General features: G+C 36.3%; 1 protein-coding gene across 3 annotated transcripts in view; it reads left to right on the forward strand.

Moving 5' to 3' along the window:
- The first annotated feature begins 617 nt into the window (after positions 1–617).
- The window catches only part of LOC139116078 (uncharacterized), an 88,386-nt gene continuing 70,155 nt past the window's right edge, over positions 618–18,848 (forward strand). Inside the window, exon 1 of one of the 3 annotated variants that reach the window (XM_070678591.1) lies at positions 618–794. In XM_070678591.1, coding sequence (XP_070534692.1) covers positions 782–794 — 13 coding nt within the window. In that variant the 5' untranslated portion in view covers positions 618–781. Of the gene's footprint in view, positions 795–4,752; positions 4,902–14,938; positions 15,120–18,848 lie in introns of those variants that run through there. The other 2 variants (XM_070678595.1, XM_070678594.1) reach the window with 2 other exon arrangements.

Raw genomic sequence — 18,848 nt, forward strand, 5'->3', positions numbered from 1 at the left:
TGGAGACCGAGAAAGTTCACGTTCTCATAGCATTGACATGCCTAAAATGACGCAATGGTTACCATGACAACAGCTGCTCATGGCCATATAAATCAATGGTAGTAGTATATATGATAGCTGATATATAGATTTTTCGAACAAGGATTTCTTCCGAAATCCCCGAGGGCAGAATATTTCTAATTTTGACACACAGACAAAATACTCCAAGTCCAGAACTGTTGTCCAACATACCAGCAGCACATACGTAATTCACTAGACAAAAACATGAATAGCTTACTGTATATGCGTTCTTTCTTTGAGCATGCGCGCATTCATTAGTTGCCAGAAGTCAGCGTTTCCTGTTCACAATTGATGTCTGAATGAGAAGCTTGTTCCAATTGGTTACACTGCTCTTATCGTATTTTAACTATTATGATAACTCATCGATCAAAAGCAAATCAGGATAATCGTACCTTCGATTACAATAACTTTAATTTTTTACATAGGAACATTAACATAAAAACCAAAAGCAAGTGCCTTAATGTGGTTAGGACAATCACCCATGATGTAAATCCGTTACCCAATCGCGTGCAACCTTTCAGACAATCGACATGTGTGAACACAACTCGTTTATATACAGTGAGGCAGCAGGAAACTGACCACACTAAGTACTGTCAGGGAAGGACTTTTCCACGAGGTTGTTGCGTACATACTAAAATACCTGCCCGCGTCGGGAAAATATGTGAAGGGTAATCTTTTTGTTATCAATATACCAAGCTGACTTCGTTGATTGGACCAAAACATGGCTACAATAGGTAAGTAAGCCATATGTGCTGCTATTATGTCTGATCTTAGTATCTACTCGATTGAATTAGTGTGTCAGCCATTTTATTCAGTCGCTAATGTTGACTTTACGATTTGCAGACAAAAGACTCCATTTCAATCAGGCGTTCTTTTATCAGGGTAAAATGCGCCTCGGGACAGATATTTGGACTCTCAAACTTTCATATTACTTGATCTACCACTTTTAGGGGTTAACTTTAAAAGCTCTTTTGTCAGAATACTTCACCGTCTTAAATTTCCGAGTTAACACAGGGATGGTGGCAATTTCAAATTTGAAATCCCGCATTGGTAATCTTGGTTAATTTATTGCTCACGTACTAAATTTACATGGTGACCCCGGATTTTTATTCTTGATTTTGAAAAATAATAAATGGCTGAAAGAATCATTTAGGAGAGTTTGAGTTTGAGCAAAAGTTTAAGTCTCTCAATTTCGAGGCACATACTACCTTAAGTTCGAATATTGATCATATTGTGACCGGTGGATTTACATTTATTAGAATCCACGATTCAATGATGTGTCTTCATTTTATGGCTCTTGACTTTTTTGTCAATTTGTCGTCAACACAAACATACACATACACACATAAACACACATATACAATTATATATTTATATACAAACACACAAACAACATATATATATATATATATATATATATATATATATATATATAATAAAACAAATTACTTCAAGTACAAAAGTAATAATCTGTTAAAGTACTTGAAGAGTAATTTGTGTTATTATTTATATCGCTCTGCTTTCCGCATCGAGCACTGTAATTTCCCACGAGCACAAGTATATATATATATATATATATATATATATATATATAAGACAACGATTAAATATTCAAATTGTTAGACTTGATATATGTTATACATTTACAAACGTCTCATATTATTGAAAGTCCAACGATCAAAGCCATTATTTATTGTTATTTTTGTTCCTTTCCCTAACAGCCATCAGTCAATAGAGTGTACTTGGTTTTGTTATTTTTAGAATCTCTAATAGCAATGCTTACGTGTTCACAAATGCTGCAGGAAATATATTTGGTAAGCGCCACTTCATAATCAAATCAAAGTTTTGCAGTACTGAGAATTTCGACAGCTTTACAACGCGGCAAAAAAACCCCTAATAAACAGTCAGTGCATACACTGTGTGATGAGCGTGTCTTTGCTGGTGGTGAACAAGCTTGTGTAGATAAATAGAGCTGAAGAAAAATAATACGGAAAACAGCTCACAAACTGAGTTGTCGGTAGGCAAAGGTTACACAGGGCAGTGCATTAACCGGCATGTATATCAAAGTGAAAGGTCATATAAAGGACACTCTAACTATAGGCAGTATGTCTAACTCAAAGTGTTTCAAACCTTTTTTATGAAAACGCTTTAGTAAAAGGGGATGGTATTAACAGGTATACATCAATCTTTGTTTTCAACCCGTGTTTCAAAAAATCACAGAATGGCTTGATTACAACCGCTTGTTAAAGTTATTCGTTTAACATCATTCCATTGTAGTCGGGGAAATGTGACACTTGCTTACTTATATCATTAATTTGGAAATGTGTATTCTCAACATCTGCAATCACCTTTTATTACAAAAAAAGTAATCTATCTTTGAGGACTGTACACAAATAAGAATTTGTAACCACATAATAATGGCCTTCAAAATCACCACCTGATTGACCTCAAGCGGGCTACTTCACACGTGATTAGCTAAATGAATACAAAAGTGCACAGTATCAAACAAAATGCACCCAGGCAAAATGTTTATTATTAAAGTCTGAGTGATATGAAAGATAGAGGATACTCTAACTATTAGAAGAATGTCTAAATACGCATAACAAACAAACTTTTTCATTGGATTGCTTTGGTGAAAAGGAAAATTTACTTGTTTAGTTATAGATAATTAAAGCTGCAGACAAAACAATAAGAACAGACGGCTTATACACCAAGCTATCGGTAGACAAAGGTTACACAACGCAGTGTAACGTCAGCATGTGTATCAAAGTGAAAGGTCACATAGAGGACACTGTAACTATAATTATAATTAAATCTAAAATCGACATCACACATTTCTATTTTGACTTAGAGTGTCTCAAACTTTTTCATAGGATCACTTTGGTAAAAAGGAGCATTTACTTGTAATAGTAAAGCTTTGCTTTGAACTTGCGTTTTCATAAATTCCATTGATGGCTAAATCAAAACAGCTTGTTAGAGATAGTCCTGTGAGACTATTCTATATAAGTCATCGGAAATGTGCCACCTGTTTACTTATTTTTAGAATTCGTATTCCTAACCCTCGTAATCACCCTTTACCTGCAACATCAGCACTTGATTGACCTCAAAGCTTGCAAATATACATATGAAAAGCTTAGTCAACATTCGACCAATGGTTTGCAAAGTGCACATTATTAAACGTAAAACTACCCAAGCAGAGTCTTTTCATATATTTACAACACATAACATGTACAACAGACAAAACTAAGCGTTATTTGAAACTCTTCACATTTTCTTGTCAACAGGTGTTGACATTTGCTCTTTTATTTATATTGCACTTGAAATATGAAAACAGCAATGACAGATCAAATGTTACTGACCTCTGCGATTGCGTTGTGGTTCATATCTGGGCAAATCTCATGACTCGTCATTTTGATTGCAATTTGGCACTACTGCTGTCTCAGTTTTCGTGAAGATATCTACTTTATGTATGTACTATTATTACCTTTATCCCCCCACGATCAAATAGTCCACGGTGACCTTAGTTGCTTAATATGAATTAAAACAATTCTCTACTACACAGAAAATTAAACACTGAACAGCATCAAAAAGCAGTAAATAAATTTGTACTAGAAATCGATTTTTCAGGAACAGACCATGTATTCGTCATATTTTTTTCTAGAACTTGTATTTCCGTAATATGAGACATTTCAAAATATATCAACCTTTACAAATTATTTTGTCTCAGTGTTATAGATGCTTTAAGCCATGTTTACAGAATGTGAAGAGTACACAAGACTGGCAGTTATCCTTTAATATCAATTGTCGGAGAAGCACTAGATAACACAACATTTCGTAATCTACTTCTACATCCATTACCAGATAACCTTGATATTAAAAATCAACTAACCAAGGGACCAAAACATTTGTCGTGAGAGCATTATCATTGAAAAATGAAGTTGATATTATTGTTTTTTCTTTCTAATTCCGCTGTCTTCGCGACTTATACAGTACCGCTGTGGCTGTACCTGTGGACACGATTTCTCCTCACGAATTTATTTTATCCATAGGCACGTGTAAAGCTGCTCATATCAATAAGACTTTCGCGATTGTGTTGTCAAACAATATCTTAAAATTGGTAGTTGACTATGCAGTCGGCTGAATCATCATCTACCGGCACTGCCCCTTATGAACATTGTCGATCGTCAATCAGTTGCCATAGAGAAATACGAAACAAATATATTACTATTATACCGCGAACAAAACTATGAGACCACACATTTAAATTTCCACATGCTTCACAGAAAACAAAAAATACTCAAAATCAAATGTTGTCAAATATACCGACTGCACATATATATTCAACACATAGTCAAGGACTGAACATGCGCGCATTCTTTAGTTGTTGGGTTTTGCCACGTCATGTGCACCATTCACATGTCTGATACGCTTACTCCGATTGGTCAGTTCGATGTCAATATATTTTTGCTATTACCGGTATGACATATCATGTAAACATATCAAGCAATTACTTAAAATGCAATGTTAGAAAATTGTAACATTGTGTTACATGTTGAAAAAAGGGAAAGAAGTGCCTTCCACTTAGGACAAGCGTCTGGGGTCTAAAAAGGCACTGGCCAATCGTTTTCAATCTTTAAAAGAGGATGTGAATACAGCGAACAAAAAACCCACATAATTACCAGACAATAATTACTGGACTTAGTAGACTAACATTTACGTCGAGGTGTCTTCGTTTATAGCTAGATAACTACCCTCATCTGGAAAATAGGTGACGCTGTCACTAGTATTGCCTAGTATCTCACGTCGTTTACCTTTGTATGACCTGAAAATGGCTAAAATAGGTAAGCAAACCTTTTCCTGCTGTCGACATCTTGGCGCGCAGTTTCATAAGAAGGCCACCATTTTTAACAGTTGCAAATTTGAATCGGTAATTTCCGGGTAGAACATTCCCTTAAGATTGGTCGCCTTACACTTTTGGTTTATTTTTGTTAATTGTAAAGTTAACGGTCATGTAAGGCATATTGATATTGTATCATATATTGTTTGATGTTTATATATGGAGAGACAGACAGATAGGCAGACAGATAAGGAGACAGACAGAGAAAGACAGACAGACATCAAAGAAAGCGTTTCATTTAACATTACTGACATTCTTAGGCATACAAATACTGTTTGCATCAAAAGAAGTCAAGCAATATTAGAGTAGATACGTTTGTATTACACAAAAGTCCACGCGATACCGACTATATGACAGTATATGATATGCCAGTGAAGATCATTTCACTTCATTTACTGAAGATCATTATAATTCGAGCTACGAGCGGAACGAATGTATGCCTGCAACAATGATAGTGCCTTCCAATGTTTTACAAATTTGTGAACACTTCTGCAATCAGTCATTATGTATGAAAATACTCTTTTTCACGACAATAGAGCAATTATTATTACAACCAGTTTTGACTAATTTTGTCTTTTAAATTGACGTATTGGATTTTAGCCAACTCACCATTTTTACACTGAATAATGCATAAGACAAATTTTTAACTAAAGCGTTTTCTTTCATTCAAATGTCTTTCGTTTGAATGAAAGCCGTTTCCACGAAAACTGAAGTGGCTGTCGTGCATTACGTTGAATCAAGCTTTGAACAGCATCAAAATGAAAGCAGTATAATGTATTTGTAGTGGAAGTCACCTTGTTGAGGGGAAGACCAATTATTCACCATATTTGTTTCTTGGGTGGGTGTTATCTGTAAGTATGATTGAAAATTTAAGCATAGCATTATGCTAAAATGGCATAATAAGAGTAATCAAGCACTGAAATGAATGCAACGTCATTCTTCTATTTTCCTATCCATAAATGTATTTTAAAGTAACGACTAGTATGACTTCTGAAATGTCCTTACTTCTTTAAATACATCGTTTCATAGTGTAGGTAGAGTTTGTATAAATACTCATCGTCCCCTTTGTTAATGCTGTCTCAAGCGCTTATCTTGTATTTTTGTATCCGTCTTTAAGTATTTGATAGTTGCAATTAGTTTGACTTCAAAAGGTCCATATGACAAGCCATATTGAATTCATATTTGTGAATTTTATACTTTTTACTAGTTTTTTCACTCGTCTTATCATGCAGTGTAAATCATAGTTCTAATAGTAAACGCACTATTAGATCGACAAAGGGCAAAAAGACGGTTGCAGAGGTTCGCGTGCTGTGAAAGTGTCAGCATCGTATGAGACTTACCGTGGTTGGGCATATGATTATATATACGTCTATACAAATACAGCTGTTACGATCCATATGCCAGCACTGCATTGTCACAAAAACACAAACACCATATGAACCAATTTACTGTCTCAGTCGACGAGTTTCTTTACAGTAAGGAAAATTAATATCTATGTGGGAAGGTGACCTTGATCTTAGACCTTTTTTCTCATGGTACCAATTTAAGTTGGTACCGTAATAAGTAAATATAGACATTTAAATTTTATTCATAATTTTCTCGGAGGACGAGAAAATATACGTTCTCATAGCATTGACATGTAGAAAATAACGCAATGATAACCATGACAACAGCTGCTCATGGCCACATAAATCATTGGTACGAGTATATATATGATAGCTGATATATAGATTTTGTCGAAAAAGGCTTTCTTCCAAAATCCCAAGAGGCAGAATATTTCTATTTTCGACACACAGACAAAACACTCCAAGTTTAAAACTGCTGTGCATACCAACAGCACATGGAAAATTCACAAGACAAAAAACACGAATAGATTCCGATGTATGCGTTCTATCTTTGATCATGCGCGTATTGATCAATTGCTAAATGTCTGCGTTTCCAATCACAATTGATGTCTGAATGAGAAGCTTGTTCTGATTGGTTACTCTGCTCTTATTGTATTTTAACCATTATGACAACTCATTTCAAAGATCTAAAAGTAAATTATGATAATTGTACCTTCGATTACAATAACTTTAAAATTTGACATAGAAACATTAACATAAAAGCCAAAACCAAGTGCCTTAATGTGGTAAGGGCAATCACCTATGATGTAAAAGCATTACCCAATCGCGTGCAATCTTTCAGACTATCGACATCTTTGAGCACAACTCATTTATTATACGGTAAGACAGCAGGAAACTGACAACAATGAGAATTGCCGACACTGTCAGGGAAAGACTTGGCTACCGGGTTGTTTCGTGCATACTTGAAATAACTGCCGTCGTCGGGAAAATATGTGAAGAATAATCTTCTTGTTATCAATATACCAAGCAGTCTTCGTTGTTTGGACCAAAACATGGCTGCAATCGGTTAGTAAGTCATTTTTTGTCTGATCTAAATATCCTTTCGGTTGAATTAGTTTTCCGCCATTTTATATAGCCGCTAATGTTGACTTTACGATTTGCAGACAGGAGACTTCATTCCAATCCGGCGTTCTTTTATAAAAGTTCGAATATTGGTCAGATTTTACCTATTGGATTTATATTCATTAGAATCCACGATTCAACGATGTGTCAAAATGAGTTTTATTGTTCATTCTATGTCTAATAAGATATTTGATATTTTCATTTCATTTTTAAGTAGGGGTCAAAATGAAAAAGCAGGCTGCTTGCAGCTGCCATGAACACAAAGCAGTCGTCGTGGGGGGAAGGGTCAGGGGGTGTCCACCCTCCCGGATGAAGGCCGGAAGCCCTGGACAATCAGCTAAAATCACTCTTTACAGGTCACAGTCACTTGAAATTCTAGGAGAATTGTCAGCATTGTTACATCATAAAAGGCATTTTCCTGGGAGATTAAATACGATAATTCATAATTAAAAATGATAAAATGTAGTAATGTTGACGATATTTTGAACAAAGAAAACTAAAGTCTAGAAATAATTTGACAGTTGATCAGTAAAGTAAGCACCTTGATGTATGATATGAAAATCGGTATGTTAAGAACCTCTATGCTTTTTAGGAGGTAAACTATAGTAATTCACCGTTATTAAAGACATAAATTTGAAATTGTAGATGATATTACACCATGTTACATGTAGACAGGGGGATGGGGATTTCCTCCTCTGTTCACATGTTGGCACCCCCAATTAATTTGTCAAGGGGGAACCAGCCCATTACAACTTCGCCGATGCTAACTAGCCATGTATGCAACCCCGATATTTCGGGTTAGGTAATATGCTAAGCCGGTCGGAAGGTGTGAATCACGTGCACATCGATAATACAAAAATTAAACGACTGGAACAGCATTTGCATGCAAGGCAGTGTGTGTAAACCGCGACTATTTCTCCTGTAAAGTTTGATTGAATATTATTTTCGTCACAGTCCCTCTACAAGGGACTATGGTTTCGTGGTATTTTCGAATTCTGACAATTGCGATGCGACATCGGTACAAAAGAACTGAAAAGACGCTTCATTGTACCAACACCTAGCACAAAAGCTGAAAATGGTCGAACGACGTAAGCACGGTCACTCCACAAAAGCGAGTGGAATGACCGTGGCGTGCAGACTTCGCTCGACTTCTATAGCTTGTAGACTTGACTGCTACTAAAGTTCATATTTTACAAGTATAACTCCTACTTTCTTTCGGTCCGTACTTATGACGACATAGCGGCAGCTGTATATCCATGGATGTTTTACATCCATGGTATACCTTACCTCATCCCACCTCAAAAGAAAAAACAGAGACATTGTCTATGTATTCGACTCGAGTGCATTGCATCCTGATGTAGCCTCGCCAGTCACAATCGTTTTATCAAACGTTTTGAATCAGACAAGGACTTCCGTCAGAAGAAAATCGTAATGAAAATTTGTACCATTCTTGAGGTTGCTAATTCAGCAAACAACACAGGCGATAATTGTGATTGTCTCACAGTCTTCAAACACTCCCAGCAGAACATTTACATCAAGCAGTGGAGAACGAATTAATTTTTTAAATACCCCAAGTGTAGGTAAAGCTACATCCGAATCAAAAAATATAAAAATACAAAATTGAGAGTCCCTTGATGACGCCGATTTTGTTTATGCCGGTGATAATGAGGGGGCCGCGGGCCTCGAACGGAATGATTATCTACGAATGATTATCGTAGATAAAGGTTTTCGGTTCGGACTTTGATTACTTGAATCACAGTCCCTCTATCCACGGTGGATAGAGGGACTGTGCTTGAATTTGTGGTGATTCGGACTCAGTATTTGCTGCATCAAAGGGTGTAAAGTGTAAGATGAACGCTCATGACTACGGTATTTACGAGCTGGTCATTAAACCACGGTGACTTCACCATAATTTTGAATCCTATCTGCGGACGGCCGTGGATCACGTGGTCCATGCTGCTTATCTCTCGCCAAATGCCCTTGGCGAAAGGTTAGATCATGTTTTGTCTAAATAATGCATCAAAACATTGCAAAATTTCTTGAAACAACACATGATGGACATTCATGATGGATTCATGGAGCATGAAAAGGTGTCGAAATTATTACTCTTGTAGTGATTCGCATGCTTTTACAGAACTCACTTTTAGAGGACACCGCGACATTGCACTTTTATATGATATCCGATATTTACGGCTACTAGACTCTACAATATCGAACTTAGATTGAACCGTGAGGTGGTGAAATCTCCGATATATATCGGATATTTACTTGCGATTTGACAGAATCTAGTATCGTCTAGTATCGATGCTAGAGTCAGTCCTTGGAAGAGGGGTTTGGCCAGAACTCTGAGGTGGTGAAATCTCCGATATATATCGGATATTTACTTGCGATTTGACAGAATCTAGTATCGTCTAGTATCGATGCTAGAGTCAGTCTTTTGAGGTCGGGTTTAACCAGAACTGTGAGTTGGTGAAATCTCCGATATATATCGGATATTTACTTGCGATTTGACAGAATCTAGTATCGTCTAGTATCGAAGCTAGAGTCAGTCCTTGGAAGTCGGGTTTGGCCAGAACTGTGAGGTGGTGAAATCTCCGATATATATCGGATATTTACTTGCGATTTGACTGAATCTAGTATCGTCTAGTATCGATATTAGAGTCCCGAAATCGCCGATAAATATCGTGTAAATATCGGAGATTTCACAGATCCAGCGTGCTGAGGCACAAGGGAAGTCATTCTAGTATCGTCTAGTATCGATATTAGAGTCCCCAAATCGCCGAGAAATATCGGGTAAATATCGGAGATTTCACAGATCCGGCTTCCCACGGGACAACCGTAGTTCATTCTAGTATCGTCTAGTATCGATACTAGTCCCGAAATCGTCGATATGTCAAAATAGTGCAAAGTCGCGCCTTCATGCTTACACCGATACGTTGTACCGCTGTATAAACCACTGATGATTTATACACGTCTAGGTACATATAATCAGGTGCCAATGTACTCTTGCATTGCACGGCCAAAACTGGTATCGATTTATCAACGCGTGACAGTCCCTCCTCCAAGCAAGAGACGTCCTTTCCTAGCTCCATGGGTCAACCAATGGAGGTAAGGGTCAGCTATAGTCCGTATCATGTTGAGGACTTGAGGGTGAGCATATCAAGGTCCGCATTGCCATAATGCTGGCCAGAAAATTCATCGTCAATAATCCCCTCATTAACTAATTCTGTGAGTAAACTAATTTCATTTACACTTCGCCGCGAAATGCATACAGATGGCGCTTTTGCATCTGATTAACAGGCGTTCATAGTGTCAAGTTAGCATCGGAGAAGTTGTAAGGCCCCATGAAATTGTGCCAGACACCTTAGATATACAAGTAGAGCACATGAACTGGTGAAATCCCTCCTAATTTGTCTTGTAAAAGGGTAAATCAACCTTGTTGATGCAATCCTGGATGAAACGCTGTGATGTTGTTAGCACAGAAAACGAGAAACGTTTCATTATTGTATTATGTTATGCTTTAAATTAAGAACCGAGATGTTTGGTATGAAAATCTGTATACGAAGAACCTTTATACCACCAGGGAGGTAAAAGGATAATGTATTTATCAATGATGATTGACGATGACAATGACGGCCATATTTCACAAATAGATACAACGACCCTCAAGTTTATTTGAATATATGGGTATGCAAAGGAAGAACCTTGGTATATGATATGAACATTTGTACGTTCAGAAGCTCATATTTGGATTTAACCTGACGATCGTTTTTGAAGTGGATTTTGAGGTCTGATCGTATTTTAAACCACTTAGGGCGTAGCGTGGATAAACGGAAAAGCAGTACATATGATGCCTCAAGCTGGTTATATACGTTCACATTGACGTCGACGGCAGTCCAACGCACGTCGGCCTACTAAAATTCAAACTGTAATCAGGAAGGTTTTCGTGAGAAAATACCGGCGTATTGCCTTTGAAAACAGTTTGTTTCTCTTGTTTCTCTGTGTACTTCCAAACCGAAGATCGTACAGCGAAGCTTGACCTTGTGATCGCTTCTTCATTTGTTCACTGGCCATTTTGAATTGGGCTTGTGACGGCCGACAGGTGTAGTACGCACGTTTTCATTGGCGAATATAAAGGTCACCTTATAGAAGTCAGCAATTCGGGTAGCCAATAGAATCGTCCGTTGCAATTCCGAAAAAATCAGACAGTACATTTCTAGACTGTGCTACACCGTGGTACACGGCAATGGTTAGTCGCTCGTCTACTTAACTTTGTTTCACAGCTTATATATATATATATATATATATATATATATATATATATATATATATATATATATATATTATAAGACACAACGATGAGATATTTGTTCTATTACTTTATTAATTTACTTTTGTAAGGTTGTAGATTATATATATATATATATACTACACTTCAAAAATTTCTCACATTGTTGAAAGTGTAACTATCAAATACAAGCCTTTATATTTTGTGTTTATTCCTTCCCCTAATAGCCACCAGTCAACAGAATGTACTTGATTTTGTTATTATCAGAATCTCGAATATTATGATTATATGGATACAAAGGTTGCAAGAAGCATTTTATGCAGTCGGCAACGAAATCATGATATTGATTGATAACGTAAAGTGATAAGCTCCATTTTTCATAATCAAAAAGTGGCAGTACTGAGAAATGCGGCGGCTTGACAGCATGACAAATACAACCAATAAGCTGACAGTCAGTACATAAATTGTGCATTAAGTTGTCTTTGCTGATGTGAACAAGCTCCAAAAGATAAATGAAGCAGAAGACATGAGGCCAGAAACAAACCGATCACACACCAACTTGTCAGTAGGCAAGGGTTACACAGAGCAGTGCATTAGCCGGCATGTATATCAAAGTGAAGGGCTATATAAAGGACATTCTAACTAAGAGCAGTATGTCTAACTCAAAGTATTTCACACTTTTTTTTATGAAAACGCTTTTGTAAAAGGGGGTGGTGTTAACAGTTATATATCAATCTTTGTTTTCAACCTGTGTTTCAAAAAATCAAAGAGTTGCTTGATTACAACCGCTTGTTAGTCGTTTAAGATCACTCCATTTTAGTCGGGGAATGTGACACTTGTTTACTTATATCATTAATTTGGAAATTTGTATTCTCCACATCTGCAATCACCTTTTATAACAAAAAGTAATCTATCATTCAGGACTCTACACAAATAAGAATTTGTAACCTCATAATGACGGCCTTCAAAATCACCACCTGATTGACCTCAAGCGGGCTACTTCACACGTGATTAGCTAAATGAATACAAAAGTGCACAGTATCAAACAAAATGCACCCAGGCAAAATGTTTATTATTAAAGTCTGAGTGATATGAAAGATAGAGGATACTCTAACTATTAGAAGAATGTCTAAATACGCATAACAAACAAACTTTTTCATTGGATTGCTTTGGTGAAAAGGAAAATTTACTTGTTTAGTTATAGATAATTAAAGCTGCAGACAAAACAATAAGAACAGACGGCTTATACACCAAGCTATCGGTAGACAAAGGTTACACAACGCAGTGTAACGTCAGCATGTGTATCAAAGTGAAAGGTCACATAGAGGACACTGTAACTATAATTATAATTAAATCTAAAATCGACATCACACATTTCTATTTTGACTTAGAGTGTCTCAAACTTTTTCATAGGATCACTTTGGTAAAAAGGAGCATTTACTTGTAATATTAAAGCTTTGCTTTGAACTTGCGTTTTCATAAATTCCATTGATGGCTAAATCAAAACAGCTTGTTATAGATAGTCCTGTGAGACTATTCTATATAAGTCATCGGAAATGTGCCACCTGTTTACTTATTTTTAGAATTCGTATTCCCAACCCCCGTAATCACCCTTTACCTGCAACATCAGCACTTGATTGACCTCAAAGCTTGCAAATTCACATATGAAAAGCTTAGTCAACATTCGACCAATGGTTTGCAAAGTGCACATTATTAAACGTAAAACTACCCAAGCAGAGTCTTTTCATATATTTACAACACATAACATGTACAACAGACAAAACTAAGCGTTATTTGAAACTCTTCACATTCTCTTGTCAACAGGTGTTGACATTTGCTCTTTTATTTATATTGCACTTGAATTATGAAAACAGCAATGACAGGTCAAATGTTACTGACCTCTGCGATTGCGTTGTGGTTCATTTCTCCGCAAATTTTACGGCTTATTATTTTGATTGGAATTTGGCACTACTGCTGTCTCAGTTTTCGTGAAGATAATCTACTTTATGTATGTACTATTATTACCTTTATTCCCCCACGATCAAATAGTCCACGGTGACCTTAGTTGCTTAATATGAATTAAAACAATTCTCTACTACACAGAAAATTAAACACTGAACAGCATCAAAAAGCGATAAATACATTTGTACTAGAAATCGATTTTTCAGGAACAGAGCATGTATTCGTCATATTTTTTTCTAGAACTTGTATTTCCGTAAAATGAGACTTTCAAAACATATCAACCTTTACAAATTATTTTGTCTCAGTGTTATAGATACTTTAAGCCAGGTTTACAGAATGTAAAGAGTACACAAGACGGGCATTTATCCTTGAATATCAATTGTCAGAGGAGCACTCGATAACACAACATTTCGTAATCTACCTCTACATCCATTACCAGATAAGCTTGATATTAAAAATCAACTAACCAAGGGACCAAAACATTTGTCGTGAGAGCATTATCATTGAAAAATGAAGTTGATATTATTGTTTTTTCTTTCTAATTCCGCTGTCTTCGCGACTTATACAGTACCGCTGTGGCTGTACCTGTGGACACGATTTCTCCTCACGAATTTATTTTATCCATAAGCACGTATAAAGCTGCTCATATCAATAAGACTTTCGCGATTGTGTTGTCAAACAATATCTTAAAATTGGTAGTTGACTATGCAGTCGGCTGAATCATCATCTACCGGCACTGCCCCTTATGAACATTGTTGATCGTCAATCAGTTGCCATAGAGAAATACGAAACAAATATATTACTATTATACCGCGAACAAAACTATGAGACCACACATTTAAATTTCCACATGCTTCACAGAAAACAAAAAATACTCAAAATCAAATGTTGTCAAATATACCGACTGCACATATATATTCAACACATAGTCAAGGACTGAACATGCGCGCATTCTTTAGTTGTTGGGTTTTGCCACGTCATGTGCACCATTCACATGTCTGATACGCTTACTCCGATTGGTCAGTTCGATGTCATCATATTTTTGCTATCACCGGTATGACATTTCTTGTAAAAATATCAAGCAATTTCTTAAAATGCAATGTTAGAAAATTGTAATATTGTGTTACACGTTGAAAAAAGGGAAAGAAGTGCCTTCCACTTAGGACAAGCGTCTGGGGTCTAAAAAGGCACTGGCCAATCGTTTTCAATCTTTAAAAGAGGATGTGGATACAGCAAACAAAAATCCCACATAATTACCAGACTAGAGACTGACCTCACTCACAATGCCTTAGGATCTAGACTTAGTAGACTAACATGTACGACGAGGTGTCTTCGTTTATAGCTAGATAACTACCCTCATCTGGAAAATAGGTGACGCTGTCACTAGTATTGCCTAGTATCTCACGTCGTTTACCTTTGTTGGACCTGAAAATGGCTAAAATAGGTAAGCAAACCTTTTCCTGCTGTCGACATCTTGGCGCGCAGTTTCATAAGAAGGCCACCATTTTTAACAGTTTTCAATTTAAATCGGTAATTTCCGGGTAGAACATTCCCTTAAGATTGGTCGCCTTACACTTTTGGTTTATATTTGTTAATTGTAAAGTTAACGGTCATGTAAGGCAAGACTGAAATTGTGTCATATATTGTTTGATGTTTATATACGGAGAGACAGACAGATAGGCAGACAGATAGAGAGACAGACAGAGAGAGACAGACAGACAGACATCAAAGAAAGCGTTTCATTTAACATTATTGACATTCTTAGGCATACAAATACTGTTTGCATCAAAAGAAGTCAAGCAATATTACAGTAGATACGTTTGCATTACACAAACGTCCACGCGACACCGACTATATGACAGTATATGATATGCCAGTGAAGACAATTTCACTTCATTTATTGAAGATCATTATAATTCGAGCTACGAGCGGAACGAATGTATGCCTGCAACAATGATAGTGCCTTCCAATGTTTTACAAATATGTGAACACTTCTGCAATCAGTCATTATGTATGAAAATACTCTTTTTCACGACAAAAAGCAATTACTATTACAGCTTGTTTGACTAATTGTGTCTTTTAAATTTACGTATTGAATTTTAGCCAACTCACCATTTTTACACTGAATAATGCAAGACAAATTTTTAACTAAAGCGTTTTCTTTCATTCAAATGTCTTTCGTTTGAATGAAAGCCGTTTCCACGAAACTGAAGTGGCTGTCGTGCATTACATTGAATCAAGCTTTGAACAGCATCAAAATGAAAGCAGTAAAGTATAATTGTAGTGGAAGTCAACGTGTTTAGGAGAAGGCAAATTATTCACCGTAGTTGTTTCATGGGTGGGTGTTATCTGTAAGTTTGATTGAATATTTAAGCATAACATTATGCCAAAATGGTATAATAGGAGTAATCAAGCACTGAAATGAATGCAACGTCATTCTTCTATTTTCCTATCCATAAATGTATTTTAAAGTAACGACTAGTATGACTTCTGAAATGTCCTTATGTCTTTAAATACATCGTTTCATAGTGTAGGTATATTCTGCATAAATACTCGTCCTCCCCATTGTTGATGCTGTCTCAAACGCTTATCTTGTATTTTTGTATCCATCTTTAAGTATTTGATAGTTGCAATTAGTTTGACTTCAAAAAGGTCAATTTGACAAGCTATATTAAATTTATATTTGCGAATATTATACTTTTTACTAGTTTTTTCAATCGTCTTAATATAAATCAGAGTTCTAGTAGTAAACGCACTATTAGATCGACAAAGGGCAAAAAGACGGATGCTAAGATTCGCGTGCTGTGAAAGTGTCAGCATCGTATGAGACTTACCGTAGTTGGGCGTATGATTATATATACGTCTATACAAATACAGCTGTTACGATCCATATGCAAGCACTGCATCATCACAAAACACGTCGAGCACCATATTAACCAATTTACTGTTTCAGTCGACGAGTTTCTTTACAGTATGGAAAATTAATGTCTCTGTGTGAAGGTCACCTTGACCTTAGACCTTTTTCTCATAGTACCAAATAAAGTTGGTACTGTAATAAGTAAATATAGACATTTAAAATTTTATCCATAACTTTCTCGGAGGACGAGAAAATATACGTTCTCATAGCATTGGCATGTAGAAAATAACGCAATGGTAACCATGACAACAGCTGCTCATGGCCATATAAATCATTGGTAGGATATATAGATTTTGTCGAAAAAGGCTTTCTTCCAAAATCCCAAGAGGCAGAATATTTCTATTTTCGACACACAGACAAAACACTCCAAGTTTAAAACTGCTGTGCATACCAACAGCACATGGAAAATTCACTAGACAAAAAACACGAATAGTTTCCGGTGTATGCGTTCTATCTTTGATCATGCGCGCATTGATCAGTTGCTCAATGTCTATGTTTCCAATCACAATTGATGTCTGAATGAGAAGCTTGTCGTGATCGGTTAGTTACTCTGCTCTTATCGTATTTTAACCATTATGACAACTCATTTCAAAGATCTAAAAGCAAATCATGATAATTGTACCTTCGATTACAATAACTTTAAAATTTGACATAGAAACATTAACATAAAAGCCAAAACCAAGTGCCTTAATGTGGTAAGGGCAATCACCTATGATATAAAAGCATTACCCTATCGCGTGCAATCTTTTAGACTTTCGACATCTTTGAGCACAACTCATTTATTATACGGTAAGACAGCAGGAAACTGACAACAGTGAGAATTGCCGACACTGTCAGGGAAAGACTTGGCTACCGGGTTGTTTCGTGCGTACTTAAAATAACTACCCTCGTCGGGAAAATATGTGAAGAACAATCTTTTTGTTATCAATATACAAGCAGTCTTCGTTGGTTGAACCAAAACAATGGCTGCAATGGGTTAGTAAGTCATATTTTTGTCTGATCTAAATATCTTTTAGGTTGAATTAGTTTTCCGCCATTTTATATAGTCGCTAATGTTGACTTTACAGTTTGCAGACAGGAGACTTCATTTCAATCCGGCGTTCTTTTATAAAAGTTCGGATATTGATCATATTTTACCTTGTGGATTTATATTCATTAGAATCCACGATTCAACAATGTGTCAAAATGAGTTTTATTGTTCATTCTATTCTATAAGATATTTGATATTTTCATTAAATTTTGAAGTAGGGGTCAAAATGAAGAAGCAGGCTGCTTGAAGCTGCCATGACCACAAAGAGTCGTTGAGGGGGGAAGGGTCAGGGGTGCCCATCGTCCGGCTCAAGGCCGGAAGCCCTGGAAAATCAGCTAAAATCACTTTTAACAGGTCACAGTAACTTGAAATTCTAGTATTTTTAGGAGAATTGTCAGCATTGTTACATCATAAAAGGCATTTTCCTGGGAGATTAAATATGATAATTCATAATTACAAATGATAAAATGTGGTTATGTTGACGATATTTTGAACAAAGAAAACTAAAGTCTAGAAATAATTTGACAATTGATCAGTAAAGTAAGCACCTTGATTGTATGATATGAAAATCGGTATGTTAAGAACCTCTAAGCTTTTAGGAGGTAAACTATAATAATAATTCACCGTTATTAACGATATAAATTTGAAATTGTAGATGATATTACACCATGTTACATCTAGACAGGGGGATGGGGATTCCCCCTCTGTTCACATGTTGGCACCCCCAATTAATTTGTCAAGGGGGAACCAGCCCGGCCCCATGAAATTGTGCCAGACACCTTAGATATACAAGTAGAGCACATGAACTGGTGAAATCCCTCCTAATTTGTCTTGTAAAAGGGTAAATCAACCTTGTTGATGCCATCCTAGATTAAACACTGTGATGTTGTAAGCACAGAAAACGAGAAACGTTTCATTATTGTATTATGTTATGCTTTAAATTAAGAACCGAGATGTTGGGTATGAAAATCTGTAAATGAAGAACATTCATACCACTAGGGAGGTAAAAGGATAATTTATTTATCAATGATGATTGAAAATGACAAGACGGCCATATTTCACAAATAGAAACAAAGATCCTCAAGTTTATTTTACTATATGGGTATGCAAAGTAAGAACCTTGGTATATGATATGAACATTTGTACGTTCAGAAGCTCACATTTGGATTTAACCTGACGATCGTTTTTGAAGTGGATTTAGAGGTCTGATCGTATTTTAAACCACT

This window comes from Ptychodera flava, chromosome 17 (genome assembly GCF_041260155.1).
Source record: "Ptychodera flava strain L36383 chromosome 17, AS_Pfla_20210202, whole genome shotgun sequence".
NCBI lineage: Eukaryota > Metazoa > Hemichordata > Enteropneusta > Ptychoderidae > Ptychodera > Ptychodera flava.